The sequence below is a fragment of the Stenella coeruleoalba genome (assembly GCF_951394435.1).
Source record: "Stenella coeruleoalba genome assembly, chromosome: 2".
NCBI lineage: Eukaryota > Metazoa > Chordata > Mammalia > Artiodactyla > Delphinidae > Stenella > Stenella coeruleoalba.
Window position 1 is genome coordinate 103,164,221 of NC_137147.1, and position 17,743 is coordinate 103,181,963.

Genomic DNA, 17,743 nt, shown 5'->3' on the forward strand with positions numbered 1-17,743 from the left:
TTTTTTGCGGTACGCGGGCCTCTCACTATTCTGGCCTCTCCCGTTGCGGAGCACAGGCTCCGGACACGCAGGCTCAGTGGCCGTGGCTCATGGGCCTAGCCGCTCCGCAGCATGTGGGATCTTCCCGGACCGGGGCACGAACCCGTGTCCCCTACATCAGCAGGTGGACTCTCAACCACTGCGCCACTGTTTTTTATTGTTGATATTGTACTGCTCCTTTCTTTCTTCCTTTTTTTTTTTTTTTTTTAACGTGCCATGAAGCTTGCCAGATCTTGGTTCCCAGGCCGGAAGTTAGGCCCGAACGCCTGTGGTGGGAGCTCTGAGTCCACACCACTGGACTAACAGAGAACCTCAGACCCCAGGGAATATCAATTGGAGTGCAGCCTCCTGAAGGTCCTCATCTCAGCACCAAGACCCAGCTCTATCTAACTGCCTGCAAACTCCAGTGCTGGACGTCTCAGGCCAAACAACCAGTAAGACAGGAATACAGCACCACCCATCAAAAAAAAAAAAAAATGAAGCAACAAAAAAATATGTTACAGATGAAGGAGCAAGGTAAAAACCTACAAGACCAAATAAGTGAAGATGAAATAGGCAACCTACCTGAAAAAGAATTCAGAGTAATGATAGTAAAGGTGATCCAAAATCTCGGAAACAGAATGGAGAAAATACAAGAAACACTTAACAAGGATCAGGAAGAACTAAAGAGCAAACAAACAATGATGAACAACACAATTACTGAAATTAAAAATACTCTAGAAGGAAACAGTAACAGAATAACTGAGGCAGAAGAACGGATAAGTGAGCTGGAAGATAAAATGCTGAAAATAACTGCCAGGGAGCAGAATAAAGAAAAAAGAATGAAAAGAATTGAGGACAGTCTCAGAGAACTCTGGGACAACATTAAACGCACCAACATTCGAATTACAGAGGTACCAGAAGAAGAAGAGAAAAAGAAAGGGGCTGAGAAAATATTTGAAGAGATTATAGCTGAAAACTTCCCTAACATGGGAAGTAGTCAAGTCCAGAAAGCACAGAGAGTACCATACAGGGTAAACCCAAAGACAAACACGCCAAGACACATATTAATCGAACTATCAAAAATTAAATTCAAAGAAAAAATATTAAAAGCAGCAAGGGAAAAACAACAAATAACATACAAGGGAATCTCCATAATGTTAACAGCTGATCTTTCAGCAGAAACTCTGCAAGCCAGAAGGGAGTGGCAGGACACGTTTAAAGTGATGAAAGGGAAAAACCAACAACCAAGATTACTCTACCCAGCAAGGATCTGATTCACATTCGATGAAGAAATTGAAACCTTTACAGATACACAAAAGTTAAGAGAATTCAGCACCACCAAACCAGCTTTACAACAAATGCTAAAGGAACTTCTTTAGGCAGGAAACACAAGAGAAGGAAAAGACCTACAAAAACAAACCCAAAACAATTAAGAAAATGGTAATAGGAACACACATATCAATAATTACCTTAAACGTAAGGTAATTATTAAATGCTCCAACCAAATGACATACACTGGCTGAATAAATACAAAAACAAGACCCATACATATGTTGTCTACAACAGACCCACTTCAGACCTAGAGACACATACAGACTGAAAGTGAGGGGATGGAAAAAGATATTCCATGCAAATGGAAATCAAAAGAAAGCTGGAGTAGCAATTCTCATATTAGACAAGATAGACTTTAAAATAAAGACTATTACAAGAGACACAGAAGGACACTACAAAATGATCAAGGGATCAATCCAAGAAGAAGATATAACAATTGTAAATATTTATGCACCCAACATAGGAGCACCTCAACACATAAGGCAAATGCTAACAGCCATAAAAGGGGAAACCAACAGTAACACAATCATAGTAGGGGACTTTAACACCCCACTTTCACCCATGGACAGATGAACCAAAATGAAAATAAATAAGAAACACAAGCTTAAATGATACATTAAACAAGATGGACTTAAATGATATTTATAGGACATTCCATCCAAAAACAACAGAATGCATTTTCTTCTCAAGTGCTCATGGAACATTCTCCAGGATGGATCATATTTTGGGTCACAAATCAAGTCTTGGTAAATTTAAGAAAACTGAAATCGTATCAAGTATCTTTTCCAACCACAGTGCTATGAGACTAGATACCAATTACAGGAAAAAATCTGTAAAACATACAAACACATGGAAGCTAAACAATACACTACTAAATAACTAAGAGATCACTGAAGAAATCAAAGAGGAAATCAAAAAATACCTAGACATAAATGACAATAAAAACACAACGACCCAAAACCTATGGGATGCAGCAAAAGCAGTTCTAAGAGGGAAGTTTGTAGCAATACAATCCTACCTCAAGAAACAAGAAACATCTCAAATAAACAACCTAACCTTACACCCAAAGCAATTAGAGAAAGAGGAACAAAAAGACCCCCAAAGTTAGCAGAAGGAAAGAAATCATAAAGATTAGATCAGAAATAAATGAAAAAGAAATGGAGGAAACAATAGCAAACATCAATAAAACTAAAAGCTGGTTCTTTGAGAAGATAAACAAAATTGATAAACTATTAGCCAGACTCATCAAGAAAAAAAGGGAGAAGACTCAAATCAGCAGAATTAGAAATGAAAAAGAAGTAACAACTGACACTGCAGAAGTACGAAGGATCATGAGGGATTACTAGAAGAAACTATATGCCAATATTATGGACAACCTGGAAGAAATGGACAAATTCTTAAAAAAGCACAGCCTTCCAGAGTGAACCAGGAAGAAATAGAAAATATAAACAGACCAATCACAAGCACTGAAATTGAAACTGTGATTAAAAATCTTCCAACAAACAAAAGCCCAGGACCAAATAGCTTCACAGGCAAATTCTATCAAACATTTAGAGAAGAGCAAACACCTATCCTTCTCAAACTCTTCCAAAATATAGCAGAGGGAGGAACACGCCCAAACTCATTCTATGAGGCCACCCTCACCCTGATACCAAAACCAGAGAAGGATGCCACATAGAAAGAAAACTACAGGCCAGTATCACTGATGAACATAGATGCAAAAATCCTCAACAAAATACTAGCAAACAGAATCCAACAGCACATTAAAAGGATCATACACCATGATCAAGTGGGGTTTATCTCAGGAATGAAAGGATTATTCAATATATGCAAATCAATCAACGTGATACACCACATTAACAAATTGAAGGAGAAAAACCATATGATCATCTCAATAGATGCAGAAAAAGCTTTTGACAAAATTCAACACCCATTTATGATAAAAACTCTCCAGAAAGTAGGCAGAGAGGGAACCTACCTCAACATAATAAAGGCCATATATAACAAACCCACAGCCAACATCATTCTCAATGGTGAAAAACTGAAACCATTTCCTCTAAGATCAGGAATAAGACAAGGTTGTCCACTCTCATCACTGTTATTCAACATAGTTTTGGAAGTTTTAGCCACAGTAATCAGAGAATAAATAGAAATAAAAGGAATCCAAATCAGAAAAGAAGAAGTAAAACTGTCCCTGTTGCAGATGACATGATAGTATACATAGAGAATCCTAAAGATGCTACCAGAAAACTACTAGAGCTGATCAATGAATTTGGTAAAGTAGCAGGATACAAAATTAATGCACAGAAATCTCTGGCATTCCTATACACTAATGATGAAAAATCTGAAAGAGAAGTAAGGAAACACTCCCATTTACCACTGCAACAGAAAGAATAAAATACCTAGGAATAAACCTACCTAAGGAGACAAAAGACCTGTATGCAGAAAACTATAAGACATGGATGAAAGAAATTAAAGATGACACAGACAGATGGAGAGATATATCATGTTCTTGGATTGGAAGAATCAACATTGTGAAAATGACTCTACTACCCACAGCAATCTACAGATTCAGTGCAATCCCTATCAAACTAACAATGGCATTTTTCACAGAACTAGAACAGAAAATTTCACGATTTGTATGGAAACACAAAAGACACCGAATAGCCAAAACAATCCTGAGAAAGAAAAACGGAGCTGGAGGAATCAGGCTCCCAGAATTCAGACTATACTACAAAGCTACAATAAACAAGACAGTATGGTACTGGCACAAAAGAAGAAATATAGATCAATGGAACAGGATAGAAAGCCCAGAGATAATCCCATGCACATATGGTCGCCTTATCTTTGATAAAGGGGGCAAGAGTATACAATGGAGAAAAGACAGCCTCTTCAATAAGTGGTTCTGGGAAAACTGGACAGCTACATGTAAAAGAATGAAATTAGAACACTTCCTAACACCATACACAAAAATAAACTCAAAATGGATTAGACACCTAAATGTAAGGCCAGACAGTATAAAACTCTTAGAGGAAAACATAGGCAGAACACTCTATGACATAAATCACAGCAAGATCCTTTTTGACCCACCTCCTACAGAAATGAAATAAAAATAAACAAATGGGACCTAGTGAAACTTAGAAGCTTTTGCACAGCAAAGGAAAACATAAACAAGACGAAAAGACAACCCTCAGAATGGGAGAAAATATTTGCAAATGAAGCAACTGACAAAAGATTAATCTCCAAAATATATAAGCAGCTCATGCAGCTCAATATCAAAAAAACAAACAACCCAATCCAAAAATGGGCAGAAGGCCTAAACAGACATTTCTCCAAAGAAGATATACAGACTGCCAACAAACACATGAAAAGATGCTCAACATCACTAATCATTAGAGAAATGCAAATCAAAACTACAGTGAGGTATCACCTCACACCAGTCAGAATGGCCATCATCAAAAAATCTACAAACAATAAATGTTGGTCAGAGTGCAGAGAAAAGGGAACCTCTTGCACTGTTGGTGGGAATGTAAATTGATAAAGCCACTATGGAGAACAGTATGGAGGTTCCTTAAAAACTAAAAATAGAACTACCATACGATACAGCAATCCCACCACTGGGCATATACCTTGAGAAAACCATAATTCAGAAAGAGTCATGTACCACAATGGTCACTGCAGCGCTATTTACAACAGTCAGGACATGGAAGCAACCTAAGTGTCCATCGACAGATGAATGGATAAAGATGTGGCACATATATACAATGGAATATTACTCAGCCATAAAAACAAATGAAATTAAGTTATTTGTAGTGAGGTGGATGGACCTAGAGTCTGTCATACAGAATGAAGTAAGTCAGAAAGAGAAAAACAAATACCATATGCTAACAGATATATATGGAATCTTAAAAAAAAATGGTTCTGATGAACCTAGGGGCAGGAGAGGAAAAAAGACACAGATGTAAAAATCGACTTTAGGACGCGGGGATGGGGAAGGGTAAGTTGGGACGAAGTGAGAGAGTAGCACTGACATATATACACTACCAAATATACAATAGATAGCTAGTGGGAAGCAGCTGCCCTGCACAGGGAGATCAGCTTGGTGCTTTGTGACCACCTAGAGGGGTGGGATAAGGAGGGTGGGAGGGAGACAAAAGAGGGAGGGGATATAGGGATATACATATGCATGTAGCTGATTCACTCTGTTATACAGCAGAAACTAACACAACAATGTAAAGCAATTATAGTCCAACAAAGATATGAAAAAAGAAAAAAGTGAAGAAGGCATTCCACAGGAAAAAGAAAAAAAAGAAACATACCCACAAATGACTTAGGTATTGGAATTAGTATAAAAGACTGTAAAATAACTCATAAGTATGTTAAAGAGTCCAAAGTAATATATAGGTATAATGGGTGAAGAGAAGTGAAATGTAAGAAAAGATTTGAAAATATTAAAAAAAAAAAAGCCAAATGGACATCACAGAACAGAAAAGCACAATATCTGAGTAGAAAAGAAAAAAAAAAATCATTTGGAATCAACAACAGATTGGACACAACAAAAGAAAGGATTAGTGAACCTGAAGAAGACAGTGCAAAAGAAATTATCAAATTTGAAGCACACAGATAAAAAAAGATTTTAAAAAATGAACACAGCCTCAACCTGTGAGGTATATCAAGCAATCTAACAAGTATAATTGGTGCCCAAAGAGAAAAGAGAGGAAACAGGATTGCAAAAAGTACTGACAGAAATTTTTCCAAATTTGATTTAGAAAAGAAGTAATATGAATAATTACCCAGGAGGAAGCACAGCTAACCCCAAGCTGGAGCAATATGAAAGAAATTACACCAAGGGACATTATAGTCACAGACAAAGCACAGATAGGAAAAAAAAAAAAAGTTGCCAGAGGAACAAATCACGTTACATAAAGGGGAACAACAATAAGGTAAGTATGACAACTGACTCATCATCAGAAACAATGGATGCCAGAGACAATGGAATAGCATCTTTAAAGGGCTGAAAGAAAAACATGTCAGCCTAGAATTCTATGTTCAGTAAAATTGTTTTCAAAAATGAAGATGAAATTTAGATAAATTTCACCTAAAAGCTAAGATGACTTCTCGCCAGCATACCTACATGTAAAGAAATACTAAAATACTAAAAGAAATTCTCAGGCTGAAGAAAAATTGAAGCCAGTCAGAAGAAATATGAAGCCAGAAAATAAGGAAGAGCACTGGGACTGATAAACATGTAGGTAAGTATATTTCTTTCCATAAGTATTTTAAAGCCAACTGTTTAAATAAGAATAAACATTGGGTTTATAATATATGAAGTAAAACACAAAAACAATGGCATAAAGAACAACAGTGAGTGTGAACTCAAATAATGTTTTAGGTTTATATACTATACGTGAAGTGGTATAATATTAGTTCCACATAGATTGGAATAAATTAGGATATCCATTTTAATCTCTTGAACAACAACTTTAAAAATAAAAAAGGTATAAAAAAGTAGAGCTCATGGTCACACCAGGGGCATCTCAGAGAAATTCCCTGCTTTGTGTCAACATGTGGAGAGAGAAGCTATGTTAGAGGTGCCTGAAGACTGCCCTGTCCAGAGGTGGGCTTGGAGGGAGGGGCAGGAAGAGGTGCGGCTGCCTGTATTGAGAGGCTACAGCTGTATGCAGCAGCCTTGGAGACGTGGCTGTTACGGGTTCCCTGGGTCAATGCCAACCTCAAGCCCACACTATGTCTCCATTGCAAACCCAACCCCGTGTCACAGACAGTTTATACCCGTTGTCCAAGGACACAGAGCCAGTGGGTGGTGGGAGTGGAACTGGTACCCAGGTCAGCCAGAGAGACTTCTCGTGGCTCTTCACTCATCAAGAGCTCCAAGGAGAACTTACACATCTCAACGTAAAAGAACTATCCACAAAGAAGTGAGGCCAGGTGACAGTCTCCTGATCTGTTCTGCAGGACACGCCCTTGGTGGTTAATGATGGCTGGTTAAATCCCAGCCACTTCAAAGGTTTCCAAGGGAAACAGCAGGCAGAGGGTCCTAAATAAGTGAAAGCTGGGGACCCTATTTTCAAAACTCAAGAAATTCCCCAAAGACTCGTGACCCAGAGTTCTCCACCTTGTGCTACTCGTAGTAGAGCTGAGGGAGCTAAACCACCTCCACAAAGACAAAGCAGCAGAGAAGGCCACACCCCAGGAAGGCATCCCAGCATGGCCATCAGTGTGCATGTGAGCACCTCCAAACCGAGAGCCAGTGCCCCAAGGCTAAGTGGACGGTCGAGGACAATTCATTGCCCCGGTCACACCTGCTCAGTGCCAGCTCAGTGATGCGCACCTACCAGGCACTGCAGAGGACTTACTGACTTACTGTCTGCCAGTCTGAGTTGTCAATCTGCCAGGCTCAGGGGGCGGGGGCAGGGGCAGGGGCGGGGGGCATGGAAGACGTGTGACTCTGCTCTAAAGCCCCATCCTAACAAAAGAAGCTTGACTCACAAATGGAGAAACCAAACAACAGAGCCAGAGACACCCAGGGTCAGGCGTGCTCCTTAAAGGGACCTGGAAGGCTGACCTCCCTCAGTAAACAAGACGAGGGGGGACACCTGGATTTGGGGAGCACTCCGTGGAGCAGAGAGGGCGTGAGAGGCCGTAAGTCATGGGTGGACTGAGCAGAACAGAGCAGCGGGGAGAGGTTTTTGGGGTGAGGCAAATGTTACCAGCTCGTCATAAACAGGGGAGACCGGGCATCTCCGGGGGACACTATGACAAATGTCCTCTGGCTAAAGCCGAGGGACAGGGCAGGAGCAGTGGGCCAGGATGCTCGAGCGGGAGTTGGGGCCAAGGAAAGGCCTTCGTCCCAAGTGAAAACCGTAAACCCTGCTGGGAGAGTCAGAGGGAGGGCAGGATGGGCAGCAGGAGGGGACCCAGGCGGCCTATTAGGACTGGTCTGCTTGACAGCGGTGAGTCAGCAGCCGGACCCACAGGACCCGCGGAGGCTTTTCAGGCAAACCAGTGAGCAACACCTCTGCCTCCAGGCCCCTGGCAGCGTGAGGTCAGGCCCAGGGTCCGACTCGGCCACCGAGGCCAACGGAAGTGCCACTGCTGAGACTCGCAGGAGGGACACGTGCAGTACCCCTGCCCCAGGCCCGAGCCCCCAGGCAGCACACTCCTGGGCCTTACCTCCGATTTTTGCATTGTACGCGATGCCCACGATGCAGTAAGAGTTGTTGGCTGAAGCGGCGACCTCTCCCGCACAGCGAGTACCGTGTCTGAGGCAAAGGAAAAAACGAAGTTAGGACTCCGCCAGCACCTTGCAGTGGGTTCAGCCCTGCTCAGCTCTCCTGCAAGAACAGTCATTATCCCTAAGCCCGGGGAGGATGCTGAAGCCTTCTCCCCACATCCCTTCCCATCGCCCCCCGCCCTCTGATGGCTGCTCCGGGAGGGGCATCAAGTGGGCTTTTGCACGGGCCTGGACCGTCCCGTTCCCCACCCCCACCCCGCACCCCGTAGGCTGGCAAGGCCTTCCCGCCGCCCTGCAGACACGATGCTCCCGCATCAGGCTGAGTCTCCTGCTCCGGCGCCAGGGGCCCAAGCATCCCTCCTCCCAAGCTCTGCGTCCCCGCGACTGACAACACAGCGTAGACGCCTGCCTGGCTGCCGAGCTGAAGTAGGAACACATGAGACCCTAGATCCTGTGTCCTCTTGTGTCCCCCTCCTCCCACCCCATGCTCCCCTCGGGCAGCACCCCCACCCTTCCCACGGCCATTGCAGCAGGAGCCGAGGAAGAAAGCTCGAAATGGAACACTCAGCGGCGGTGGACAGACTAGGAAGAGGCCACCTGAAAAACAGATCGCTCCCCTCGGGTAATGACCCCGTTCTGCAACATGCTGCACCGGGTCAGTTCCTCCAGCAGAAGCCAAAAAATACCGGCGAGTTTAAGGAGCATATCTCTGAGAAGAGTCCACAGGGGATCAGAATCACTGAGTCAACTTTAAAACCACCTTTGAAACTAGTCCAGGGCTCATGCATTAGCCCTGGGGAGGCAGCCCTCTGTCCTCCGGACCTCGTGCGCCCACAGCCAGGGCTGCTCCCAAGTCACGCAGCCCACCGTCCCACTCAGCATTCAATCCTGCCCTTCATGGATCACTGTGCAGTGTCTGGATTATCCCTCCTGGCTCCCTGCACTCGGGGCTGGGAGACCAGGCGCCCTGCACCACTGGTGTGCTGGTGGCTGAGTGGGAAGGGCACCTGGGGACGTGAGGCTGGGGCCTTTGCAGGCTCCCTGGAGCGCCGTGGTCCGTCGTGCTGACTGCGTCTGCCGGCCGAGCCTCCCTGCATGGCACCCTGTGGGCACCAGGATTTGAACCCCAGAATCAAATCAACCACAACCTAAGATATTATGGACGAAGACACACCTTGGCAAGCGTCGTGTCAACAGTGGAGAAGAAAGGGACTTCCCTGGTGGCGCAGTGGTTAAGAATCCACCTTCCAATGCAGGGGACATGGGTTCGATCCCTGATCAGGGAACTAAGATCCCACATGCATGCCACAACTAAGAGTTCACATGCCACAACTGAGGAGCCCGCCAGCCACAACTAAGGAGCACACATGCCGCAACTAAAGGAACTGGTGAGCTGTAGCTAAGACCCGGCACAACTAAAACAAATAAAATACAATTAAAAACCAAACCAAACCAAACCAAAAAAACAGTGGAGAAGAAAGAAACAGCTTCTGTTCTTCTCTAAATATTTTTGGAAGAATGAGAAGAGCTTGGGGCATGGGGCATGGGGCATGCTGACTGAGAAACGACAGGCAGGACACAGCAAACAAGCTCTAGGGCTGGGCTGGGGAAAGTGGACATCACCCCCAGGGCTGCCACCCACGGAGCCGAGTCACCTGGTCTCTCCAGACCTCCCGCCTTCATTTGCAAAGTGATGATCACAAGCGTCACTGACTGAACACCCTCCGTGTGTGTCCCTCACCCATCACCCGACGCCCACCCACAGCCCTGGGGCATGGGGAGCCTCAGGCCACGAGACATCACCCAGCCTGCACAGAGGCACACAGCCAGGCCCAGGATCTGGGCCCCGATTTACCCAGCATCATTCACTCTTCTGCCACCTCCCTCGTGAGGTCAAAGACAGACTCAGAAAGGCTCGGATATTGACCCATGCACTGTGGTCTGAACACAGCCGGCTGTGGAGACCACAAGACTTAAGGGTTACTCTTTTCAAATCCAACAGTGTTTCGAACAGGAACGATGCTGGTCCAACATCCATTGCTAGCTGACCATCAGGGGTGACACCCCTTAGGAAGGGGCCGAATCCACCGAGGCTGCCTTGTGCCTGAAGGGCTGTGTGGGGCTGGCTCCTGGCTCAGCCCCAGACCCAGCCAGGCAGCCGGAGAGGTGCCTCTGACCTGTCACAGTTCCAGGATCCCGACTGTGGGCCAGCTCAACAGTGACTGCAGGGAGACGGAAAGGGAAGCAAGGAGGGGCCGGCCAAGTGACCAAGTGACATACTTGTTCTCATTGCTGGCATCATATCGCGGAGACGGGTCGTAATCGTTTCCGTTGACGTCATAGCTCGCATAGGAATCCTAAGAAATGAAACCCTCGTGACCGAAGAGAAATGGCCTGGCATATCACAGCCCTGCTTTAAATTGTTTTTATGCCTCAATTGGAAACAGAGAAAAATGCACACTTGGTACTCCCTTACTATAACTATAACTATAACTATATATATATATATAAAATTTTGTACACATATATATATATGTATGTATATATATTATGGTGGGAAATACACATAACGAAATTTACCACCCTAACCATTTTTAAGTGCACAGTTCAATGGCTTTAAGTACATTCACACTGCTGGGCAGCCGTCACCACCATCCATCCACAGAACGCTTTTCATCTTGCAAAACTTACAACTCTGTCCCCATGAAACACGAACTCCCCATCCCCCTCCCCAGCCCCTGGCACCCAGCATCTACTTTCTGTCTCTATGAATTCGACTCCTCTAGGGACCTCATGTAAGTGAAAGCATCCAGTGTTTGTCCTTTTGTGACCTAGATAATGTCTTCATCCATGTGGCTGATCCGTGTGGTCGCGTGCATCAGATAAAGGTTCATCCACGTGGTAGCAAGTGTCAGAATGTCCTTCATCTTGTATTTTTAATATGCATGTTTTTGCGTATATACTTATAATCATAGTATTCGTGTAATATCCTAACATCCTTTTAAGACACATTATAAAAGCTCTCCAGATGGTTGACTTCAAAACTGTCATCTTTTGCAAACTAGTATATATAGGATGGATAAGCAACAAGGTCCTACTGTATAGCACAGGGAACTATATTCAATATCCTGTGATAAACCATAATGGAAAAGAACATGAAAAAAAAATATATATATGCATATTTGCTGCACAGCAGAAATTAAGACAACACTGTACCCCAGGGGCCTCATAATACTAAATACCTTTCTCACATTTACTACGTGCTGGGCTCTCTCCTTTACATTTATGAAGCCGTTTAATCCTCACAATTACCCGAGGAGGTAGTAGTCCTGTTACTAACCCCATTTTACAGAATGTGACACCGAGGCACAGAGAAGTCAAGTAAATTGCCCGGGGTCTCAGGGTTAAGAAGCCGCAGAGCCAGGACAGGAGCCCCAGCAGTTTGGGTCCTAAGCCCACGTCTTAACCCTGCCATTTCTCACGTCGCTGATGTTGATCTGATGGCGACCTCCATGCACACGTCTCTGAGTTTCTTAGGACCCGTTCCCAGAAGTACATGTGAACCCTCTAACATGTGAACGAATCCCTCTGCGAACCCCTGGCTCCGGGCAGCAGGGGAGCTGGGTTCACCAGCCCACCCTGCTCAGTTTTCTGTACTGTCTGATATAGGGAGGGGTAGGCACCTTATCGTTTTATAAATGTGTCCTTGTTTAATGACCCACGCAGTTGAATGTCTCTGCGTGCCAGTTGCCAGTTTTAAGGCTTGACTTACATAGTTTGGGGCCAGGTCGGGGTGATTCCGCTCTATGCCATCATCCAGGATGGTGACCACCACGTTTTTTCCCGTGTAGCCCCGCTTCCACGCCGCCTGGACATTCATTTCTGATCGGCAGCGACTGTTCTTGTCGCCACAATGCTGCAGGCACAGAAGACACAAAGCCCCCCGCCACAGACACACCTGACACAGACCTGCAAACCCAGCAGAGGTGCTCCTATGCTCATAAGGGAATACGGAGAAAATGCTTTCCCGTGCCTGATAGAGCAGAACCCTCTTTCTACCACCCATTTCTGGGAACGGTCCACGTGGAGGGTCTACTGCTTCTTCTGCCCCGGCAATCTGTCCATCACTTTCCCAGGACACCCACCGCCCTTCAGGGGCTCTGTTCACTACTCACCATGTAGTGACTCATACACCATGCAGCCAATCGCTCCCCTGCTCAAAGAGCCCCTCCCCTTGGACTTTCACATAATTAAAAAAACTTCACAAGAAAGCTTGCACCTCACAGCATTAAAACAGGAGTTTTACGCTCAGATGAAGTGTGTCTGTTTGGAGCTGTCATGAGAATTTAGCTTTGTTGGGGGAAACTGACCCATCTCAGAAACACAGCACTACAAACGCTCCAGGGACAGAGAGGCCCATGCCCTACTCACCATGTACCACATGTTGGACCAAATGGGGTCGTTGAAATAAAGGGCCTGAGGGTCACTTCGCACCTGTCTCTTCACCCTGCGTTTAACTTCTTGTTGTTGGAGCCATTTCACCTACCAGGGAAGAAACGCAGTTACTTTTTGTTTTAAAAACGATCTCCTGGTTTCACGTGGCCTCCTCGTAGGTGCTCCAGCTGTCCTTTTCCATGAACGTCTGTGTCTATTAGATGTCTTGGATGGTAAATTCCAAGGAGATGTTTTCACTTCAAGTGATCATATTTGAAAGACAAGAACTAGTCTGGGTCTGTAGGGGAGGGAATAGGACCACTCTCATAGAGTTTGAAATGATTCTACTGAAAAAAAAAAAAAGACCTTGTGAAGTTGCCAACAGATTCTCTGGTGACCCTTGTCCCTAATTAAAAGGAAAGACATGCAAGGGTATGAAAAGAGTGAAAAGAGGGGAGAAACCGGTCAAATGGCGATCAGGAGTTGGAAGTATAATGTTTTACAGGGAGGATACGGTTAATTATGATAATCCACATATTGGCATTTTTAGCAGCTTCTGCAAACATGGTACCAAAGCATGTACAGAAAACCTAAAAAGGGATACAGCAAACTATTAATAGCAGCAATTCCTTGATGGTGACACTATTATTCATTTTAAATTTTAAAATTATTTTAAGGGTTTTATAAACTTCTTTCAATCGGCATGATCTGCCTTCACAACCAAGGAAAAAAGCTTGAGAGGCAGGATAAATATTATTTAAGAGCAGGAATCCAGGAGGCTGGCTGCCTGGATTCAAAAGCCAGCCCCACACTCACCAGCTGTGTGACCCAGTCGGTTAGCCTCCCTGGCCTCACCTGTATGATGGGCATCACTGTGGCCTGTCATGAGGGAGCACTGGCATATAAACTGGCATATAAAGCATGCACATCACTGCTTGGCACATGGCTGTATTATCCTCACATGTGTGTGTGTGTAAGAGTTGTTCAAGGTGGAAGAGTTTTTTCACTTTTATTTATTTACCTATTTATCTTAAAATTTATTTTTTTATTTATTGGCTGTGTTGGGTCTTTGCTGCGCTCGGGCTTTCTCTAGTTGCGGCGAGCGGGGGCTACTCTTCGTTCTGGTGCATGGGCTTCTCATTGCGGTGGTTTCTCTTGTTGCGGAGCACGGGCTCTAGGCGTGCGGGCTTCAGTAGTTGTGGCACGTGGGCTCAGTAGTTGTGGCTCGCGGGCTCTAGAGCGCAGGCTCAGTAGCTGTGGTGCACGGGCTTAGTTGCTCCACGGCATGTGGGGTCTTCCCAGACCAGGGCTCAAACCTGTGTCCCCTGTGTTGGCAGGCAGATTCTTAACCACTGCGCCACCAGGGAAGTCTGAGTTTTTTCACTTTTAAAAGATGTGGGACCTGAATTCCTGTGCCCTGAACCGAAACATTTTCTTGGTCCTGCTGCTATGGGCCCCCGATTCAGTACACCTCCCGCTGGGGCTCAGCTCTGCACCGGGGGCTGAGATGGGCAGGATGGGGGCAGCAGGCCCTGCTCTCAGAAGTTTGTGCTCCAGTCAGGGGCTCCCACCACACAGCACAGGGTGTGATGCAGGCTCCAAGAAGGCAACAGGTGGCCCAGGGCAGAGAAGGTGAAGGGGAGAAGGAGGATGGAGCCTCCGGGAGGGTGATGATGGGGGACCCTGGCTGACCTGGAGGCCAGGCCAAGGCCGGTGACCCCAGGGGAATGAAGGCACAAAGTCCAAGGGTCAAGCTGCTCCCCTCAGACCGCTCAGCCTCGACCTCCCCACATGGTCCTGAGGGAGGAGAGGACAGCCTCATTCACATCTAAGAGTGACGACTGATCTCAAGGCATTGTTGGTCACCAGGACAAAATGCTTAGAAAGAAATATCACAGCCTGTCCCCCCACCAATGTGACTTGTCTGCAAAACACCAGTAGATCAGCTTCCTGGGAAATGCTGCAAAGAGCTCAAGAACAATTTGGATTAGGCACTAGAACAAGCCCAGGCCCAAGTCCTGGATCATTCATAGTTGCCACTGATAGATACTTCCATGGAAAATAAAACTGTACAGTGAGATACTTTGCTCATAACACCCTCTGATGGCATTTTGCAACTTCCTCATATATTACTGCCTGAACCAGAAAGCTTTACTCAGTATCAAAAACCTAAGACTGTATTTCCTAACCTGCTAGGCAACCTGTTGTAAAGTACAGTGGTAGGCAAGCCACTGACAGCTCCTAGCTCCCGGGATGCTCCCGTCCACCTTGCCTGGCTGACTCACTACCCATTTTACTGGTACCAGTGCCTTCCAACTGTGGTGCCCACCAGGCTTTACTTCCTGTCCCAGAGGAGGTGAACCCTCCTCTTCCAAGCCTGAGTAGGTGACTCCCCCGAATCAGGCAGGTGACATGGGGAAGCATGTTGCCAGAAGTCACAAAACAATCCCCTAGTGGGATAAAAGAGTGAGGGCACCTGGCCTCCAGTCGTTCCTGGGCTCTGGGTAAGAACCCAACTTAACACACAGTTCTGAGGGTCGGCTGTGATGGCCCAGGGCCCACGGCAGAGCTGGAGGCTCTCCTTGTGGCATGGTCCCGGGGCAGCCCTCTCCCGAGACAGGTCATTGTAAGACTCTGAGAGACAGCCAGGCACTGTAGGCCAATGGAACTGGGTATAACAAATTACTCGCCAGGTCTGTGGAGGTGGATTCACAGGTGACCTCCCAGTCACAGAGGCTGACTCAGCCAGCGGTCACTTGGTCAGAGCCTGCTCCCCGTCTCCTCTCTCCAGGCTCCAGCCACTGCCTTGCTTCTCACCCAACTCCAGGAAAGGGCGGGGGCTCCTGGATCCCATCATCCTGGCCTTTCCCAGATTTGCCCTGATTTCTCTGGAGAGCACGACCCCCGTGGTCCCTTATTCGCTCACCAAAGCTGCACTGAGTCTCACTGTGTGTCCGGCGCTAGGTTCTAGGAACATGAGTATGAGTGTAAATACCACTGGTTCCCATCCAGGACCAAGGCCCCTGTCCCACCCTCCAGCTCAGACCCAGAGCTCTGCTTCAGGGGCCCCTCAGGTTGGAACCCAGAGCCAGCTGGCCTCTCCGGGAAGGTCAGGGGTGCCGATGACCCAAATCCAAGTGCCTGAAACTTTAGCTTTCCCAAAAGGTACCCTCATCACGAACAGTGATGCTCTTTATGACAAAGGAACACACAGTTCAGGATCCCTAAGGACGTGTGTCGCTCGTGGAATTCATTCTTCTGCAGAGCTCGCAAACAGACGGTGAGCTGGAACTGACCAATCACAAGTACTGAAATTGAAACTGTGATTAAAAAACTTCCAACTAACAAAAGCCCAGGACCAGATGGCTTCACAGGCGAATTCTATCATTTAGAGAAGAGTTAACACCTATCCTTCTGAAGCTATTCCAAAAAACTGCAGAGGAAGGAATACTAGCGGTGAGCTGGTGGTGATGGGGAGAGTCAGGCTGGGAGGGGGCCAGACTGTGATGTTCTTCCTGTGACGATCTCTACGAGGAAAAGCAACCTGAGATGCTCAGGAGAACTGGCAGCACGCTTCCTCCCCGGAGAGGGCTCGTGCAAGAGGAAAGTCGTCATAGTTTGCTGGCAGTCTGCCCGGCTGTCACTTTACACTGTAGCTTCGTTCGTGCTCTGCTCATCAGATCCCTCAGAACACCTTGAGGAGGTGTTCAGACCTTCTCTTGGTGAAAAAGGCGGGGGGCAGACAGCAGTACACACTGTCTGCCTTTCAAGGCCATAGGAATATACTTGGAAGGTAAGTCCTAAACCCGGGTAAGCCTGCAAATGAGTGGGCCTGGGGCACGTTAAAATACACATTGCGACTAAGCGTGCGTGGTAAGAGCTGAGCTTCTTAGGAAGAGAACCAATCACTCTGCAAAGCCTTCAGATCACTGGAGTGAAGGAAGGGGAAATATCGCTGAGAAGAAAGGCCCTGCTCATTCCACATCACTCTCTTTAGGTTTTGTAGAGAGTTGACTGGTGGCCTCCCAAAAGGTACATTCACCCAGAACCAGTGAATGTGGCCTCCCTTGGGAAAAGGGTCTTTGCACATGTAATTAAGTTAAAGCTCTGGTGATGTGGTCATGCTGTGCCCTAAATCCAATGACAAGTGTCCTTACAAAGGACAGGCAAAGGGAGGTTGAGACACAGGAGGAGGGGGCCTTGTGAAGACAGATTCCACAAGCTGAGGAGCATCTGGAACCAGGAGCTGGAAGAGGCAAGGAAGGATGCTCCCTGAGAGCCCTCAGAGGGACCACTGCCCTGCCGACACCTCAGCTTCAGACCTGTGGACTCCAGACTGTGAGATAACGCATCTCTGTTGTTTTAAGCCACCCAGTTGTTGGTCATTTGTTACAGCCGCCCTGGGAGACTGATACAGGTTTAAATCACAGCCTTGATCAGGGTTGAGATTTTAAATGTTTGAGAATCCATGAGGCTGTCCTGCTAAACGGAGGATCCAGAGGCCCCCAGAGGATGGGCTGAGGCTGCAGGAAAAGCACTGGAGCGGGGGTGGGACTCAAGGCAGCAGCTCTTACCCAAAATTTTACTTCTTTTAACTTCGTGCAGGATCTTTGCTGTGACATGTGGGATCTTTTTAGTTGCGGCATGCAAACTCTTAGTTGCGGTATGTGGGATCTAGTTCCCTGGCCAGGGATCGAACCTGGG

The 17,743-nt window shown here is 46.3% G+C and overlaps 1 protein-coding gene across 3 annotated transcripts in view; it reads right to left on the reverse strand.

Annotated features, from left to right (window-relative positions):
- Nucleotides 1-17,743, reverse strand: part of PCSK6 (proprotein convertase subtilisin/kexin type 6) — a 190,570-nt gene that overhangs the window by 115,202 nt on the left and 57,625 nt on the right. For all 3 annotated transcript variants that reach the window (XM_079912965.1, XM_079912964.1, XM_079912966.1), the window contains exons 3-6: nucleotides 13,037-13,147; nucleotides 12,378-12,521; nucleotides 10,886-10,962; nucleotides 8,545-8,633 (exon numbers count right to left, since the gene is read on the reverse strand). In XM_079912965.1, coding sequence (XP_079769091.1) covers nucleotides 8,545-8,633; nucleotides 10,886-10,962; nucleotides 12,378-12,521; nucleotides 13,037-13,147 — 421 coding nt within the window. The remainder of the gene's footprint in view (nucleotides 1-8,544; nucleotides 8,634-10,885; nucleotides 10,963-12,377; nucleotides 12,522-13,036; nucleotides 13,148-17,743) is intronic.